At 53.3% G+C, this 16738-nt stretch overlaps 1 protein-coding gene across 1 annotated transcript in view; it reads right to left on the reverse strand.

The window, feature by feature from the left end:
- SAMD3 (sterile alpha motif domain containing 3) overlaps positions 1 to 2359 on the reverse strand; it is a 42021-nt gene extending 39662 nt beyond the window's left edge. The window contains 1 exon segment of the mRNA XM_068170600.1: positions 2247 to 2359. Within this exon segment, the coding sequence (XP_068026701.1) occupies positions 2247 to 2359 (113 nt within the window).
- Between the last annotated feature and the right edge of the window lie 14379 nt (positions 2360 to 16738).

The following is a 16738-nucleotide window of genomic DNA, read 5'->3' on the forward strand; positions in this document are numbered from 1 at the left end:
CTGAGGGAGCTGGGGTTGCTTAGCCTGGAGAAGAGGAGGCTCAGGGGAGACCTTCTTGCTCTCTCCAACTCCCTGCAGGGAGGTTGTAGCCAGGTGGGGGTTGGTCTCTTCTCCTAGGCAGCCAGCAGCAGAACAAGAGGCCACAGTCTCAAGCTGTGCCAGGGGAGGTTTAGACTGGAGGTGAGGAGAAAGTTCTTCCCAGAGAGAGTTGTTAGCCACTGGAATGTGCTGCCCAGGGAGGTGGTGGAGTCCCCATCCCTGGAGGTGTTTAGGAAGAACCTGGATGAGGGCCTTGGTGCCATGGTTTAATTGATCAGATGGTGCTGGGTTAGAGGTTGGACTTGATGGTCTCAAAGGTCTTTTCCAAGCTGGTTAATTCCAGAGCATTCAGAACAGCCACAAGTGGTCATTTTTAGCTTCTATGTGAATAGCTGCAGCCAGCAGGGCTGCAGAGGGGATTCTGCCCCTGGGCTCTGCTCTGCTCAGACCTCACCTCCAATCCTGCCTCCAGTTCTGGTGTCCCCAGCAGGAGAAGGACCCAGAGCTGCTGGAGTGAGGCCAGAGGAGGCCAAAGATGCTCCCAGGGCTGGAGCAGCTCTGCTGTGAGAACAGGCTGAGGGAGCTGGGGGTCTTCAGCCTGGAGAGGAGAAGGTTTCAAAGGGACCTCAGAGCTGCCTGCCAGGACCTGAAGGGATCCTGCAGGAAGGCTGCAGAGAGACTTCTCCTGAGGGTGTCTGGGGGACAGGCCAAGGGGGAAGGGTTTGAAGCTGAGCAAGAGCAGGGTGAGTCTGGAGCTTAGGGAGAAGATTTTCAGTATGAGGGCAGTGAGACTCTGGAAGAGGCTGCCCAGGGAGGTTGTGGCTGCCTCTTCCCTGGGGGTGTTCAAGGCCAGGTTGGATGAGTTTAGTTGAGAGGTGTCCCTGCCCATGGCAGAAGGGTTGGAGTTAATCTCTGAGGTCCCTTCCAACCTGAGCCACTCTCTGATTGCATGAACTCAGCAGGTTAAAGCTGTTTTCCATAGCAGCCCAAAGAAGCCAGCTTTGTGATCCAGCCTCAGGCAGCTGCACTGCATGAGGGAGCAGGGAAGGCTTCCCTCCCTGCTGGAGCTTTGTTTCACTCATCCTGTGGCTCCTAAACCTACACACTTTATAAATAACTCCTCTCTGACTGCAGGTCCTGAGTGCACTGCAGACAGTCAGACTGAAGCACTGCAACACCAGGAGAGGTGAGAAATGCTCCTGGCTGAGCCCTAAGCAGAGTGCTAGTGGCAGAGCAGCATTTGGGTGTCAGAATGCTGATAAAGGCTGAGCCCAAGCATCCCCCGGGCAGCTACACACACTGCAGGTTGTGTGTGGCCAAAGAGAAGGGACCTGGCTTTGGGCTACATGGGTCAGCAGTCAAGGACAAGAAGGGTATCAAGATCTTCCTCCAGGTCACCAGGATATAACTAGATGATCCTTGTGGTAACTAGATGATCCTTGTGGTCCCTTCCAACCCTGAATGATACTATGATACCTGCTTTCACAAAGCCAGGAGTGAAGGCAGGGGCTGGTGCTGGGACCAGTGCTCTGCCAGTGACATGGACATGGGATGGGGGCACCCTCAGCAAGCTTGCAGATGACACCAGGCTGTGTGATGTGGCTGACAGCCTGGAGGGAAGGGATCCATCCAGAGGGACCTGGACAGGCTGGGTCAAGCCTGGTGAGCCCAAGCCAACCTCATGAAGCTCAACAAGGCCAAGTCCTGGAGCTGGGTCAGGGCAATCCCAAGCACTAATCCAGGCTGGGTGAGGAGTGGCTCAAGAACAACCTTGAGGAGAAGGCCTTGGGGGTGTCAGGTGGTGACAAACTCCCCAGGAGCCAGCAGTGGTCCCTGGCAGCCCAGAGCCAGCTGAGTGCTGAGCTGCAGCCAGAGCAGGGAGAGCAGCAGCACAGGGAGGGGATTCTGCCCCTCTGCTCTGCTCTGCTCAGCCCCCACCTGCAGCACTGCCTCCAGCTCTGGGCCCCCAGCAAAAGAAGGACCTGGAGCTGCTGGAGGGGCTCCAGAGGAGGCCGCAAAGATGATCAGAGAGCTGGAGAACCTCCCCTGTGGGGACAGCATGGCTGATAGGTCAAGGGGTGATGGACACAGACTGCATCCCATGAAGTTCCAAACCTCTGTGGTTCTATGACAGGCTAAAGAAGTTGGATCTGTTGAGTCTGGGGAAGAAAAGACTCCAGGCAGACCTTAGAGCAGCCTTCCAGTACCTGAAGGGGGTCTTGGTGGACAGCAAGCTCAGCAAGAGTGAGCAGTGGGCTGCAGGGGCACAGGAAGCCAGCAGGATGCTGGGTGGCATCACCAGCAGACACACAGAAGTCATTGTCCCACTCTGCTCAGTGCTGCTCAGCCCACACCTGCAGCACTGCCTGCAGACTTGGTCCCTGCTGGACAAAAGAGATGTGGAAGTGTCCAGAGAAGGGCCAGGGCTCTAAGGTCTCCCTGCAGCCTTCTCTTCTGCAGGCTGAACAGCCCCAACTCTCCCAGCCTGTCCCTGTAGCAGAGGTCCTCCAGTCCTCTGATCATCTTGGTGGTGTCTGGACCCTCTCCAGCAGGTCCATGTCTCTCTTGTGTTCAAGACACCACAGCCCTGCAGGTGAGGTCTCCCCAGAGCAGAGCAGAGGGGCAGGATGCCCTCTCTCCCTCTCTGGCAATGGGCACTGGCAGCACAGAAGGCCAAGGGCAGCCCCAGGCTGCCCTTGGCCTTCTGGGCTGCCAGTGCCCATTGCTGGCTCCTGCCCAGCTTCTCCCCCACCAACACCCCCAAGTCCTTCTCTGCAGGGCTGCTCTCAATCTCCTCAACCCCCAGCCTGGAGTGATATTGAAGGTTGTCCTGACCTAGATTCAGGACCCTGCACTTCACCTTATTGAGCCTCATGAGGTCCTTCTGAGCACACCTCTCCAGCCCACCCAGGTCCCTCTGGATGCCATCCCTCCCCTCCAGCATGTCACCTGGACTCCTCGGCTTGGTATTCACCAGCAACTTGCTCACAGGGTGCCTCAGCTTCCTCAGGGCTGCCCAGGGAGGTGGTGGCAGCCTCCTGCCTGGAGGTGTTTGCAGCCAGGCTGGATGTGGCTGTGAGCAAACTGCTGTGGTGTGAGGTGTCCCTGCCCATGGCAGGGGGTTGGGACTGGCTGAGCCTTGAGCTCCCTTCCAGCCCTCAGAGTTCTGTGGTTCTCTGATCTGGGGCTGTTCAGCCTGGAGAAGAGAAGGCTCCAGGGAGACCTTAGAGCTGCCTTCCAACACCTGAAGGGATCCTACAGGAAGGCTGCAGAGGGTCTATTTGCAAGAGTGTCCAGCAACAGGACAAGGGGGAATGGTTTGAAGATGAGGGAACCTGGATTATAGGAAGAAGTTGTTGCCCAGGAGGGTGGTGAGAGCCTGGCACAGGTTGCCCAGGGAGGTGGTGGAAGCCTCCTGCCTGGAGGTGTTTGCAGCCAGGCTGGATGTGGCTGTGAGCAACCTGCTGTGGTGTGAGGTGTCCCTGCCCATGGCAGGGGGTTGGGACTGGGCTGAGCCTTGAGCTCCCTTCCAGCCCTGACAGTTCTCTGATTCTAATCTCATTTTCTGTATCACTGATGAAGATATTGAACACTGATGAAGCTATTGAGCAAGTCCCATTGCAGACCCTTTTGGGGTGGCTGAGGTCATCTTTGGCAGGGGATGAGAGGTGAAGTGGGAGATCAGCACTGCCAGGCAACTGGAGCTGTTTCAGCCTGCTGGTGTTTGGGATTTCTCACCTTCCACTTGCAGATCTGGAGTTCCTTCTGGGTGCAGACAGATGGGGTTTGTTTTCAAATCTTCTTGCCTAAGTGCAGCTGGGAGCTTGGAGCCTTTAATAACATCCCTTACATCCTGAGTCCTCCTTTTGCCACTGCAGGGGGTCTGGGGGTGTGTAGTGCTGCAGCTCAGATGTCCTGTGATAGCTTACAGGGCCCCCTCCTCTTCAACATCTTCACTGATGATCTGGATGAGGGGGTCGAGTCAGCCATCAGCAAGTTTGCAGATGACACCAAGTTAGGGGCAGATGTTGGTCAGTTAGAGGGCTGAAGGGCTCTGCAGAGGGACCTTGCCAGGCTGGGCAGATGGGCAGAGGCCAACAGGATGGCATTCAACAAGTCCAAGTGCCAGGGGCTGCACTTTGGCCACAGCAACCCCAAGCAGAGCTACAGGCTGGGGTTAGAGTGGCTGAGAGCAGCCAGGCAGGAAGGGACCTGGGGGTGCTGATTGACAGACGCCTAAACATGAGCCAGCAGTGTGCCCAGGAGGCCAAGAGGGCCAAAGGCATCCTGGCCTGCATCAGGAAGAGTGTGGCCAGCAGGAGCAGGGAGGTCATTCTGTTCCTGTACTCTGCATTGGTTAGGCCACCCCTTGAGTCCTGTGTCCAGTTCTGGGCTCCTCAGGTCAAGAAGGACATTGAGAGACTTGAAGGTGTGCAGAGAAGGGCAAGGAGGCTGGGGAGGGGTCTGGAGCACAGCCCTGTGAGGAGAGGCTGAGGGAGCTGGGGTTGCTTAGCCTGGAGAAGAGGAGGCTCAGGGGAGACCTTCTTGCTCTCTCCAACTCCCTGCAGGGAGGTTGTAGCCAGGTGGGGGTTGGTCTCTTCTGCCAGGCAGCCAGCAGCAGAACAAGAGGACACAGTCTCAGGCTGTGCCAGGGGAGGTTTAGGCTGGAGGTGAGGAGAAAGTTCTTCAACGAGCGAGTCATTCGTCATTGGAATGTGCTGCCCAGGGAGGTGGTGGAGTCCCCATCCCTGGAGGTGTTCAAGAGGGGATTGGATGTGGCACTTGGTGCCAAGGTCTAGTCATGGGGTCTGTGGGGACAGCCTGGACTTGATGATCCTCGAGGTCCTTTCCAACCTAAGTTGTACTGTGATACTGTGATACACCAGTCCAGCACCAGGCAAGGCTGTGTCTGGAGCAGAGCATAACACAGCACAGGTTCTGCTGGGGAGGAGTCTGGAGAACAGGGCTGGGAAGGAGCAGCTGAGGGAGCTGGGGGTGTTGAGTGTGGAGAAGAGGAGGCTGAGGGAGACCTCATTGTTCTCTGCAGCTCCCTGAGAGGAGGCTGGAGCCAGGTGGGGCTGGGCTCTTCTCCCTAGGATCAGATGATGGAACAAGAGGAAATGGCCTGAAATTGTGCCAGGGGAGGCTTAGGTGGGATATGAGGAAAAATTTCTTTGGTGCAAGAGTGGTCAGGGACTGGCACAGGCTGCCCAGGGAGGTGGTGGAGTCCCCAGCCCTGGAGGTGTTCAGGAAACCTGTGGCCATGGCACTTGGGGAAAGGGTTTGGTGGCCATGGTGGGGTTGGGTTGAAGGTTGGACTCAGTGATCTCAGAGAGCTGTTCTAATTCAAACAACTCTCTGGTCCTCTAAGTCAAAGGGAATCCTGGGTTCCTGAGAATGCCTAGCACCTGAGGTGAAAGAGCACAAACAAAATGCTTGTGGCTGGGGGCAGCAGGGACAACACTGAGAGCCCCAAATGTCCAACAGCTACATGAACAATGCAGAACCAAATTGGTTCTAACAGCTCCCAGCCAAGAGCATGGCCTTGTGCCTTGGTGCCAGGAATGTCTCTCATGCTTTAAGCAGTGGTCACACAGCCCAGGATTTCAGCACCACGACAGGACACTCTTGGAGCCTTAGACAGCACAGCCAGGGGGTTTATGGACACTGAATCCTTCCTAGCTGCCTTCCTCCCCTTCTGCTGTCCTATGGTTGAAGGGCACCCTCAAGTCTTTCACAAGACTGTGGCTGTCAATGGCTCCATGGCCCAGGGGAGGCCAGGGACAAGCAGAGTCCCTCAGGGATCAGTCCTGGCACCAGGCTTGTTCAACATCTCTGTGGGTGCCATGGACAGTGGCACTGAGGGCACCCTCAGCAGGGTTGCTGATGACACCAAGCTGTGTGGTGCAGCAGACAGCTGGAGGGAAGGGATCCATCCAGAGGGAGCTGGACAGGCTGGAGAGGTGGGCACAAGCCAACCTCAGGAGGTTCAACAAGAGCAAGGGCAGGGTCCTGCAGCTGGGTGGAGGCAATCCCAGGCACAAATGCAGGCTGGGCAGGGACTGGCTGGAAAGCAGCCCTGAGGAGAGAGCCTTGGGGGTGCTGGGGGAGGAGAAGCTCACCAGGAGCTCTCAGTGTGCACTTGCAGCCCAGAAAGCCAACCAGAGCCTGGGCTGCAGCAGGAGAAGTGTGGCCAGCAGGGCAAGGGAGGGGATTCTCCCCCTCTGCTCAGCTCTGGGGAGACCCCACCTGGAGTCCTGCCTCCAGTTCTGGAGCCCCTATTGCAAGGGGGATCTGGAGGTGCTGGAAGGTGTCCAGAGCAGGGCCAGGAGGATGAGCAGAGGGCTGGAGCTGCTCTGCTGTGAGGACAGACTGAAGGAGTTGGGGCTGTTCAGGCTGGAGAAGAGAAGGCTCTGAGGTGACCTCATTGTGGCCTTCCAGGATCTGCAGGGGGCTCCAGGAAGGCTGGGGAGGGACTGCTCAGGATCTCAGGCAGTGCTAGGACTAGGGGGAATGGAATGAAGCTGGAGGTGGGGAGATTGAGGCTGGAGGGGAGGAGGAAGTTCTTCCCCATGAGAGTGGTGAAGCCCTGGAATGGGTTGTGCAGGGAGGTGGTTGGGGCCCTGTCCCTGGAGGTGTTTAAGGCCAGGCTGGATGAGGCTCTGGGCAGGCTGATCTAGTGTGGGGTGTCCCTGCCCATGGCAGGGGGGTTGGAACTGGATGATCCTTGTGGTCCCTTCCAACCCTGACTGATTCTATGATACTATGATACAAGCAATCATGAACTGCTGCCTTTCATGGGCTCACAAAGGGAAAATGAGCCAGTGTTTTGTCCCTGCCTGCTGCAGACTCTCCTGGCCAACCCCTCAAGCCTTGCTTTACAAGTATGATTGAAAACAGCAGGTGGAATAGCTCTGGAACAAGAGGACACAGTCTCAAACTGTGCCAGGGGAGTTTCAGGCTGGATGTTAGGAAGTTCTTCCCAGACAGAGAGATTATCCACTGGAATGTGCTGCCCAGGGAGGTGGTGGAGTCCCCATCCCTGGAGGTGTTTAGGAAGAGCCTGGATGAGGCCCTTGGTGCCATGGTTGAGTTGATGAGATGGTGCTGGGTGATAGGTTGGACTTGATGATCTCTGAGGTCTTTTCCAACCTGGTCTATTCTATTCTATTCTATTCTATTCTATTCTATTCTATTCTATTCTATTCTATTCTATTCTATTCTATTCTATTCTATTCTATTCTATTCTACTCTATTCTATCCCATCCCATCCCATCCCATTCCATCCCATCCCATCCCATCCCATCCCATTCCCTTGGCATTGCCCCTGGCAGCTCTGGTTAGAGCAAGTGGTGAAGCCCTGCTCGACTCTGCTGGTTTCAGACAAAGCTCTGACTGAAGGGGGTGCAGGACTGGAAGCATTGTGCTGCTCATCATCCTCCTCATGGTCACCACCACCATCATCACCATCAAAGATCCACAGGATGGTTTAGATTGGAAGAGACCTTCCAAACCATCTAGTTCCAAGCAGGGACACCTCCCACCAGCACAGCTTGCTCAAGGCCTCATCCAGCCTGGCCTTGAACAGCTCCAGGCAGGAGGCAGCCACAGCCTCCCTGGGCAGCCTGTGCCAGTGTCTCACCACCCTCACTCTCAACAATTCCTTCCTCCTCTCCAGTCTCAGTCTCACTTCTCCCAGCTCAAAACCATTATTCATCATCCTATCACTCCCATCCCCTGCCAGATTTCCCTCCCCAGCTCTCCTGGAGCCCCTTCAGGTACTGGAAGGCTGCTCTGAGATCTCCCTGGAGCCTTCTCTTCTCCAGGCTGAGCAGCCCTGTACTTCATGCAGTCAGTGTTAGTTACCTGATGAAATGCTGCTGTCATGAGCTGGTTGGGGTTACAGCTGAGACTCTGGACTGAAGTAAAACAATGAAGCCTCCCTGGCACACAGAAAACAATGACTCCACTGCTGGGCAAAGCAAGTCCCTGGCAGCACTGCTGTGCACCATGTGGAGCAGCTCTGCAGTCCCTCCCCACCTCAGTGCCCATCCTTTCTGATGATAACATGACCCCCATCAGACAGACAGCACCTGGCATATGTTAGGAGCAGAGTGGGAAAAGGAGGAATATTTGGAGAGCTACCAGAAGAATGGACAGCACAGAAGGGGCTGAGAATTCTCAGGGCTGAGGAGGAGAAGAGCAGAGAGGCACCACAAAACTGCTGCTGGTCCTAATGCCCTAACTCTGCCCTGCTCTATTTCCAAACCACTGCCCCTCATGCTATCCCACAGGCCCTGCTGAACAGTCCCTCCCCAGCCTGCCTGGAGGTCCCCTGCAGACGTTGAAATGCAGCTCTAAGGTTTCCCCAGAGCCTTCTCTTCTCCAGGCTGAACAGCCCCAACTCTCCCAGCCTCATACAAGAGGTGCTGCAGCCCTCTGATCACCTTTGTGGCCTCCTCTGGACCCACTTCCACAGGTCCCTGTCCTTCCAGAGCTGGACACAGTGCTGCTCTATGGAATTTGCACCTGCAGAGCTGGATCTCAGGGGAAGTATCAGTGGAAGTCATTGCTGCTGCTGCTGGAAGGACCTCTTCTTTTTCTTTTTGTTTAACCAGGTTGGAAAAGACCTCAGAGATCATCAAGCCCAACCTATCACCCAGCACCATCTAATCATGGCACCAAGGGACTCATCCAGGCTCTTCCTAAACACCTCCAGGGATGGGGACTCCACCACCTCCCTGGGCAGCACATCCCAGTGGATAATCTCTCTTGCTGGGAAGAATTTCTTTCTCACCTCCAGCCTAAACCTCCCCTGGTGCAGCTTGAGACTGTGGCCTCTTGTTCTGCTGCTGGCTGCCTGGCAGAAGAGACCAACCCCCACCTGGCTACAACCTCCCTTCAGGGAGTTGCAGAGAGCAAGAAGGTCTCCCCTGAGCCTCCTCTTCTCCAGGCTAAGCAACCCCAGCTCCCTCAGCCTCTCCTCACAGGGCTGTGCTCCAGACCCCTCCCCAGCCTCCTTGCCCTTCTCTGGACACCTTCAAGTCTCTCAATGTCCTTCTTGAGCTGAGGAGCCCAGAACTGGACACAGGACTCAAGGTGTGGCCTAAGCAGTGCTGAGCACAGGGCAGGATGAGCTCCCTGCTCCTGCTGGCCACACTCTTCCTGATGCAGGCCAGGATACCATTGGCCACCTGGGCACACTGCTGGCTCCTGTTCAGCTGCTGTGAACCACTACCCCCAGCTGCTCTCCAGCCACTCTGACCTTTGGAATTTGCACCTGCAGCACTGGATCTCTGGGGAATTGTCAGTGGAACTCATTGCTGCTGCTGCTGCAAGGACCTTGCTGTGGATGCCTTCTGCAGGAGCTCCTCCTCAGCTGAGGCAGCAGCAAACACGAGGCAGCCTGAGCTCTCTGCTTGCTGCTGCTGCTGCTGCTGCTAATTAAGAGCTTTTCAAAGTGCAGAAGTGGTTGCAAAGTCTCTCTGCAGTGGCAGGTCGGGTGTCATGCTGCAGGAGGTTATTACAAGCCATGCCAACGGTTCAGAGGCTGCCTCATAATCCCACATTCAGGATTACATGCCTCATTCTGCTCCTGACGAGGCAGAGATAAGAGCAGATAATTGCCTGTTGGGAAGTGGCAGGGCTAGGAGAGCTTGCACTGCCTAATGAAGCTGCCCAAAACCTTTGACAAGCCCAAGAATTGCCTAACTGCTCTCTGAGGCTCTGATTCTCCTGCTCCTGTTTTTAGCTACCTTGAATAGAAACCAGCAGCCTTTGTTCCCAGGAGCCTTTCTTCAACACCCCACAGCTGTTTCTGAACAGAGAGAAGATGAAAACTGACTCCACCAGTTGATGCCTTTGTTAGGATGAAAGCCAGGACATAAACATCAGTGAAAACTCCTGCAAAGAATGAGCTGCAAAGGACTTCAGAGGCTACAAGTTCATCCTGGCTTGCATCAGGAATAGTGTGGCCAGCAGGGCTAGGGCTGGGATTGTCCCCCTCTACTCGGCACTGCTGAGGCTGCACCTCGGGTCCTGGGCTCAGTTTTGGACCCCTCACTGCAAGAAGGACATTGAGGTGCTGGAGAGTGTCCAGAGGAGGGCAACTAAGCTGGAGAAGGGCCTTGAACATAAGTCCTGTGGGGAAGGGCTGAGGGTTTGGAGCACAGCCCTGTGAGGAGAGGCTGAGGGAGCTGGGGTTGCTTAGCCTGGAGAAGAGGAGGCTCAGGGGAGACCTTCTTGCTCTCTGCAAGTCCCTGAAGGGAGGTTGTAGCCAGGTGGGGGTTGGTCTCTTCTCCCAGGCAAGCAGCACCAGAACAAGAGGACACAGTCTCAAGCTGTGCCAGGGGAGGTTTAGGCTGGAGGTGAGGAAGAAATTATTCCCAGCAAGAGAGATTGCCCATTGGGATGTGCTGCCCAGGGAGGTGGTAGAGTCCCCATCCCTGGAGGTGTTTAGGAAGAGCCTGGATGTGGCCCTTGGTGCCATGGTTGAGTTGATTAGATGGTGCTGAGTGGTAGGCTGGATTGATGATCTCTGAGGTCTTTCCCAACCTGGTCTATTCTATTCTATTCTATTCTATTCTATTCTATCCCATCCCATCCCATCCCATCCCATCCCATCCCATCCCATCCCATTCCCTTGGCATTGCCCCTGGCAGCTCTGGTTAGAGCAAGTGGTGAAGCCCTGCTCGACTCTGCTGGTTTCAGACAAAGCTCTGACTGAAGGGGGTGCAGGACTGGAAGCATTTTGCTGCCCATCATCCTCCTCATGGTCATCACCACCATCATCATCATCATCACCATCAAAGATCCACAGGATGGTTTAGGTTGGAAGAGACCTTCCAAACCATCTAGTTCCAAGCAGGGACACCTCCCACCAGCACAGGCTGCTCAAGGCCTCATCCAGCCTGGCCTTGAACAGCTCCAGGCAGGAGGCAGCCACAGCCTCCCTGGGTAACCTGTGCCAGTGTCTCACCACCCTCACTCTCAACAATTTCTTCCTCCTTTCCAGGCTCAGTCTCCCCTCTCCCAACTCAAAGCCATTGTTCCTCATCCTGTCATTCCCATCCCCTGTCAGATTTCCCTCCCCAGCTCTCTATTCTATTCTAACAGAGGTTGTTAACTCTTTAGAAGAGGATGCTGATAGGAGACCTCATCACCCTCTACAACTCCCTGCAAGGAGGTTGGGGTGAGCTGGGGTTGGTCTCTCTTCACATGCAAGAAGTGACCAGAGAAGAGGAAAGAGCCTCAAGCTGTGCCAGAGAAGGTTCAGTTTTGTTCCCTTTTCCCTCCCTCTCTCCTCCTAGGAGGACACACAGGCTGGTGGGGGAGGGCTGGGGTCAGCCTTGGCAGTGCTGGCAGTTAGTCCTAGAGCTGCCTAACTGGGGCCTGCAGCTCCCAAGATGAACTTTGGCTGTGTCCCAGTGGTGTGGTATGGAGGGGAGAGAGGCATGGAGGGACAGGGGGGTGCAAGGTGGGGAGAAGGCTTGGGTTTGTTGACCTGGTTTAAAGGGACACTTGTGTGGAACTTTGGCTTAAAGGGGTTCTGTGTTTAGCCCAAACTATGGATTTTGTGTGTTTTATCTGCTTTGTACTGTTTCATCTGGTTATGAACAGCCGTTCCAGCTAAACCTTCCACTCCTATCCAAGCCTTTGTGGGAGCAATTTTCTTTTACCCCTTTTGGCAGAGGTCAAAGAGTCAGTCTGTCTGTCTCTAAAGAAAGGGAGGGAATTGGGAAACTTTGGATGATGACTTTTGGGGCCCTGATATTGGAATTGTGTTGACCCTTGTGAGATGCTCCTAGAAAAGAAGAGCATTCAGTGGTTAACAACAGTGTCCAAGCTTGGGGCATGAGCATTTTGCAGCAGCTCTGTCTGGTTATTTGAAATCCAAGTGTAAAGGAAACTATTAGAATCATGGAACTGTCAGGGCTGGAAGGGAGCTCAAGGCTCAGCCAGTTCCAACCCCCTGCCATGGGCAGGGACACCTCACACTACAGCAGGTTGCTCACAGCCACATCCAGCCTGGCTGCAAACACCTCCAGGCAGGAGGCTTCCACCACCTCCCTGGGCAGCCTGTGCCAGGCTCTCACCACCCTCCTGGGCAACAACTTCTTCCTCACAGCCAATCTCAATCTCCCCATTTCTAGTTTTGCTCCATCCCCCCCAGTCCTATCCCTCCCTGACACCCTCAAAAGTCCCTCCCCAGCTTTCTTGGAGCCCCCTGCAGATCCTGCAAGGCCACAATTAGGTCTCCCTGGAGCCTTCTCCTCTCCAGCCTGCACAGCCCCAACTCCCTCAGTCTGTCCTCACAGCAGAGCAGCTCCAGCTCTCTAATCTTCTGCCCTTCAGAAATGTCCAGCCTCTTATTTTCCAGAAGCACTTCTTGAAACAGGTTTTCCCTGGTTTTCTTTCTTTTCTGAAGGAAAGCATGGCCAGAGTGCCAGGACAGCTTCACTAGGTGGCAGCATGGTTGGTAACTGCCTGACAAATCCTCCTTACACTCCCTGTGGCTCTGAAGCACTTTTGGCCAAGCTGGAGATAAAAACAAGGTTGAAAAATAGCTTCTTGGAAGGCTAATATTAATACAACAGAATAAACCAAACCAAACTAAACTAAAAGAAACTAAACCAAACCAAACCAAACTGAACTAAATAAAACAAAACCAAACTAAACTAATCCAATCCAAACCCAACTGAGCTAAACTAAACCAAACCAAACTTTACTAAACTAAACCAAACCAAACTAAACTAAAAGAAACTAAACCAAACCAAACTAAACTGAACTAAATGAAACCAAACTAAACTAATCCAATCTGAACCAAACTGAGCTAAACTAAACCAAACCAAACTGAACTAAACTAAACCAAACCAAACCAAGCTAAATTAAACTGAACTAAATCAAACCAAACTAAATCAAACCAAGCTAAACTAAACCAAACCAAACTGAACTAAACTAAACCAAACCAAGCTAAACTAAACTAAGCTGAACTAAATCAAACCAAACTAAACCAAACCAAGCTAAACTAAACTGAACTAAATCAAACCAAACTAAATCAAACCAAGCTAAACTAAACCAAACCAAACCAAACTGAACTAAACTAAACAGAACCAAACCAAACTTTACTAAACTAAACCAAACCAAACCAAACTGAACCAAATCAAACCAAACTAAATCAAACCAAGCTAAACTAAACCAAACCAAACTGAGCTAAACTAAACCAAACCAAGCTAAACTAAACCAAACCAAACCAAACTAAACCAAATTGAACTAAATCAAACCAAACTAAGGCAAACCAAGCTAAACTAAACTAAACTGAACTAAATCAAACCAAACTAAGCTAAACAAAATGAAATCAAAACAAACTAAACCAGTCTAAACCAAACCAAACTAAACTAAACCAATCCAAACCAAACTAAACCAAACGAAACTAAACCAAACTAAACCAAACCAACCTAAACCAAACCAAAATAAACCAAACCAAACCAAACTGAACTAAATCAAACCAAGCTAAACTAAACTGAACTAAATCAAACCAAACTAAATCAAACCAAGCTAAACTAAACTAAATCAAACCAAACTAAGCTAAATGAAATGAAACCAAACCAAACCAAAGTAAACCAAATGAAACCAAAGTAAACCAAACAAAACCAAACCAAGGCAAACTAAACCAAACCAAAGCAAACTAAACTAAACCAAACCAAACCAAGCCAACTTAAATTAAACCAAACTAAACTAAACTCAACTAAACCAAACCAAACTAAACTAAAGCAGGAAGTGGGTAGATTTAAACTGGGGTCCCCAACATGAGAAGGAGATGGAACTGCTGGAGCAGGTCCAGGGGAGACCACAAAGATGATCAGAGGGCTGAAAAAGCTTCCCTATGGGGACAGGCTGGGAGAGTTTGGGTTGTTCAGCCTGGAGAAGAGAAGGCTCCAGGGATGCTTCCAACCCAGCCTGGTGGTTTGGGTTGGAAGAGACCTTCAAGATCCTCCAGTTCCAAACACCCTGCCAGGGGCAGGGACACCTCCCACCAGCCCAGATTGCTCAAAGCCACATCCTGTCAGCCCCAGCCCTTGTCAAAAGCCCCTCCCCAACTCTCCTGGAGCCTCTCTTCCTGGGTTTTGTGGCTGTGTAGTAAGTGGAACATCACTGGGCAGCGTTGTTCAGTTCTTCTTTGAACTTGTCAGAGTCTGCCAATTGAACTCAGAGACTGATTAGAGACATCAGCATCACAGACAGTCATGACTGCAGTCCCCACAGCTGCAGCTTCTCCAGGACCCCCCCCATGCACCATCTTACCCACTTTCTGCTCTTCACTTAGGACATGTGCTGCTTGTCAAGGAGCCATTGTTGCCAAGAAGGCCAATGGCATCCTGGGATGCATAAAGAAGAGTGTGACCAGCAGATGGAGAGCCTCCTTCCCCTCTACTCTGCTGAAACCACACCTGGAGTATGGTGTCCAGCTCTGGGCTCCCCAGCTTCAAAGATCCAGATGGACTGAATGGTTCTGACTTCATACAGCCTTCACAATCAACCAGCAGATGTTCAGCATGGATGATGATGAGCAGGGAAGTCAGTGTGCCCAGGTGACCAAGAAGGCCAAGGGCATCCTGGCCTGCATCAGGAAGAGTGTGGCCAGCAGGAGCAGGGAAGTCCTTGTGCCCTGTGCTCAGCACTGCTCAGGCCACACCTTGAGTCCTGTGTCCAGTTCTGGGCTCCTCAGGTCAAGAAGGACATTGAGAGACTTGAAGGTGTGCAGAGAAGGGCAAGGAGGCTGGGGAGGGGTCTGGAGCACAGCCCTGTGAGGAGAGGCTGAGGGAGCTGGGGTTGCTTAGCCTGGAGAAGAGGAGGCTCAGGGGAGACCTTCTTGCTCTCTCCAACTCCCTGAAGGGAGGTTGTAGCCAGGTGGGGGTTGGTCTCTTCTTCCAGGCAGCCAGCAGCAGAACAAGAGGACACAGTCTCAAGCTGTGCCAGGGGAGGTTTAGTCTGGAGGTGAGGAGAAATTTCTTCCCAGCAAGAGAGATTGGCCACTGGAATGTGCTGCCCAGGGAGGTGGTGGAGTCCCCATCCCTGGAGGTGTTCAAGAGGGGATTGGATGTGACACTTGGAGCCATGGTTTAGCTGTCAGGAGGTGCTGGGTGACAGGTTGGACTTGATGATCTCTGAGGTCTTTTCCAACCTGGTTGATTGTATGATGGTGTAAGGTGCTGTGCAAGCAAGCTCCTTCCTGGTACATACTGAGGTAACCATGCAGCAATCTCTGCCCTGCAAGCTGCTGTCAGCCATGTCCTGTGTGTCTGCAGTGCCACTGCTGCTCCCTCATGAGGAATCCAGTGTTCACCATTTGGTTGGGCAACATCTTGGTTTAATTTGTCCTCATTAATGACTCTGAGATGGGTTACACTTCACCCCTCAGGACTAAGCCTTGCTGACTCTTTCCTCTCACCAGTTTCTGAGGCAACTTTCCAGTGTGGTTCAGGGCTGTTTCTTGTGGCTTTGGCAACCCTTTTTTTTCCCTCTGGGAAAGGAAGCAGCATGGTGCCTGACAGACTGCAACACATCCTCAGCTAAATGCCAGTCCTTCTATTCAATCCCAGGGCCTGGCTACCATCCAAAGTGTTTGAGCTGTGCACTTGCTGTGCAGCATCTCAGCACCATCCCCTGGTGAAATTACAGTGGGGTTCAGTCAGGACTGACACATCCTCTAGCCTCTTGCTGAGCAGAAGGCCTCTGGCTCAGAAACCACAGAATCACAGATTAGCTTAGGCTGGAAAAAGCCTTTGAGATCATCGAGTCCAACAGCATGGAGGAGGCTGCAGTCCCCCCAGCTGCACCTGTACCTTCTTACCCACTGTCTGCTGATCATTTAGGACATGAGCTGCTCATCAGTGTGCCCTTGTGGCCAAGCAGGCCAATCATATTCTGGGATGTATGAAGAAGAGGAAGGCCAAAAGGTCAAGGCAGGTTCTCCTCCCCCTCTCCTCTGCCCTGGTGAGGCCACATCTGGAGTATTGTGCCCAGTTCTGGGCTCCCCAGCTCAAGAGGGGCAGGGAACTGCTGGAGAGAATCCATGGGAAGGTATGAGGATGCTGAAGGGCCTGAAACAGCTGTGTGAGGAGGAGAGGCTGAGAGCCCTGGGGCTGTTGAGCCTGGAGAAGAGAAGGCTGAGAGGGATCTGATCAATGGTTACAAATACCTGAGGGGTGGGGGGCAGGAAGGGGGCCAGGCTCTGGGCAGTGGTGTCCTGGGATAGGACAAGAGGCAATGGACACAAACTGGAACCCAGGAGGTTCCACCTCAACCTGAGGAGAAACTTCTTTGGTGTGAGGCTGCTGAGCCCTGGAGCAGGCTGCCCAGAGAGGTTGTGGAGTCTCCTGCTCTGGAGCCTTTCCAGCCCCACCTGGATGTGTTCTGTGTGCCCTGCCCTGGGTGATGCTGCTCTGGCAGGGGGTTGGAGTCAAGGACCCCCTGAAAGGAGGCTGCAGTGAGGTGGGATTTGGTGATAGAAGGAGAGGAAATGGCCTCACATTGTGCCAGGGGAAGGTTAGGTTGGAGATTAGGAAATTTCCTTTGCTGCAAGAGTGGTCAGGGGCTGGAACACTGCCCAGGTAGGTGGTGGAATCCCCATCCCTGGAGGTGTTCAGGAGATCTGTGGCCATGGCACCTGGGGCCATGGTTTGGTGGCCATGGTGGT

This window comes from Melanerpes formicivorus, unplaced genomic scaffold (genome assembly GCF_026170545.1).
Source record: "Melanerpes formicivorus ecotype bairdi unplaced genomic scaffold, bMelFor1.0.p_v2 SCAF_444, whole genome shotgun sequence".
Classification (NCBI taxonomy): Eukaryota; Metazoa; Chordata; class Aves; order Piciformes; family Picidae; genus Melanerpes; species Melanerpes formicivorus.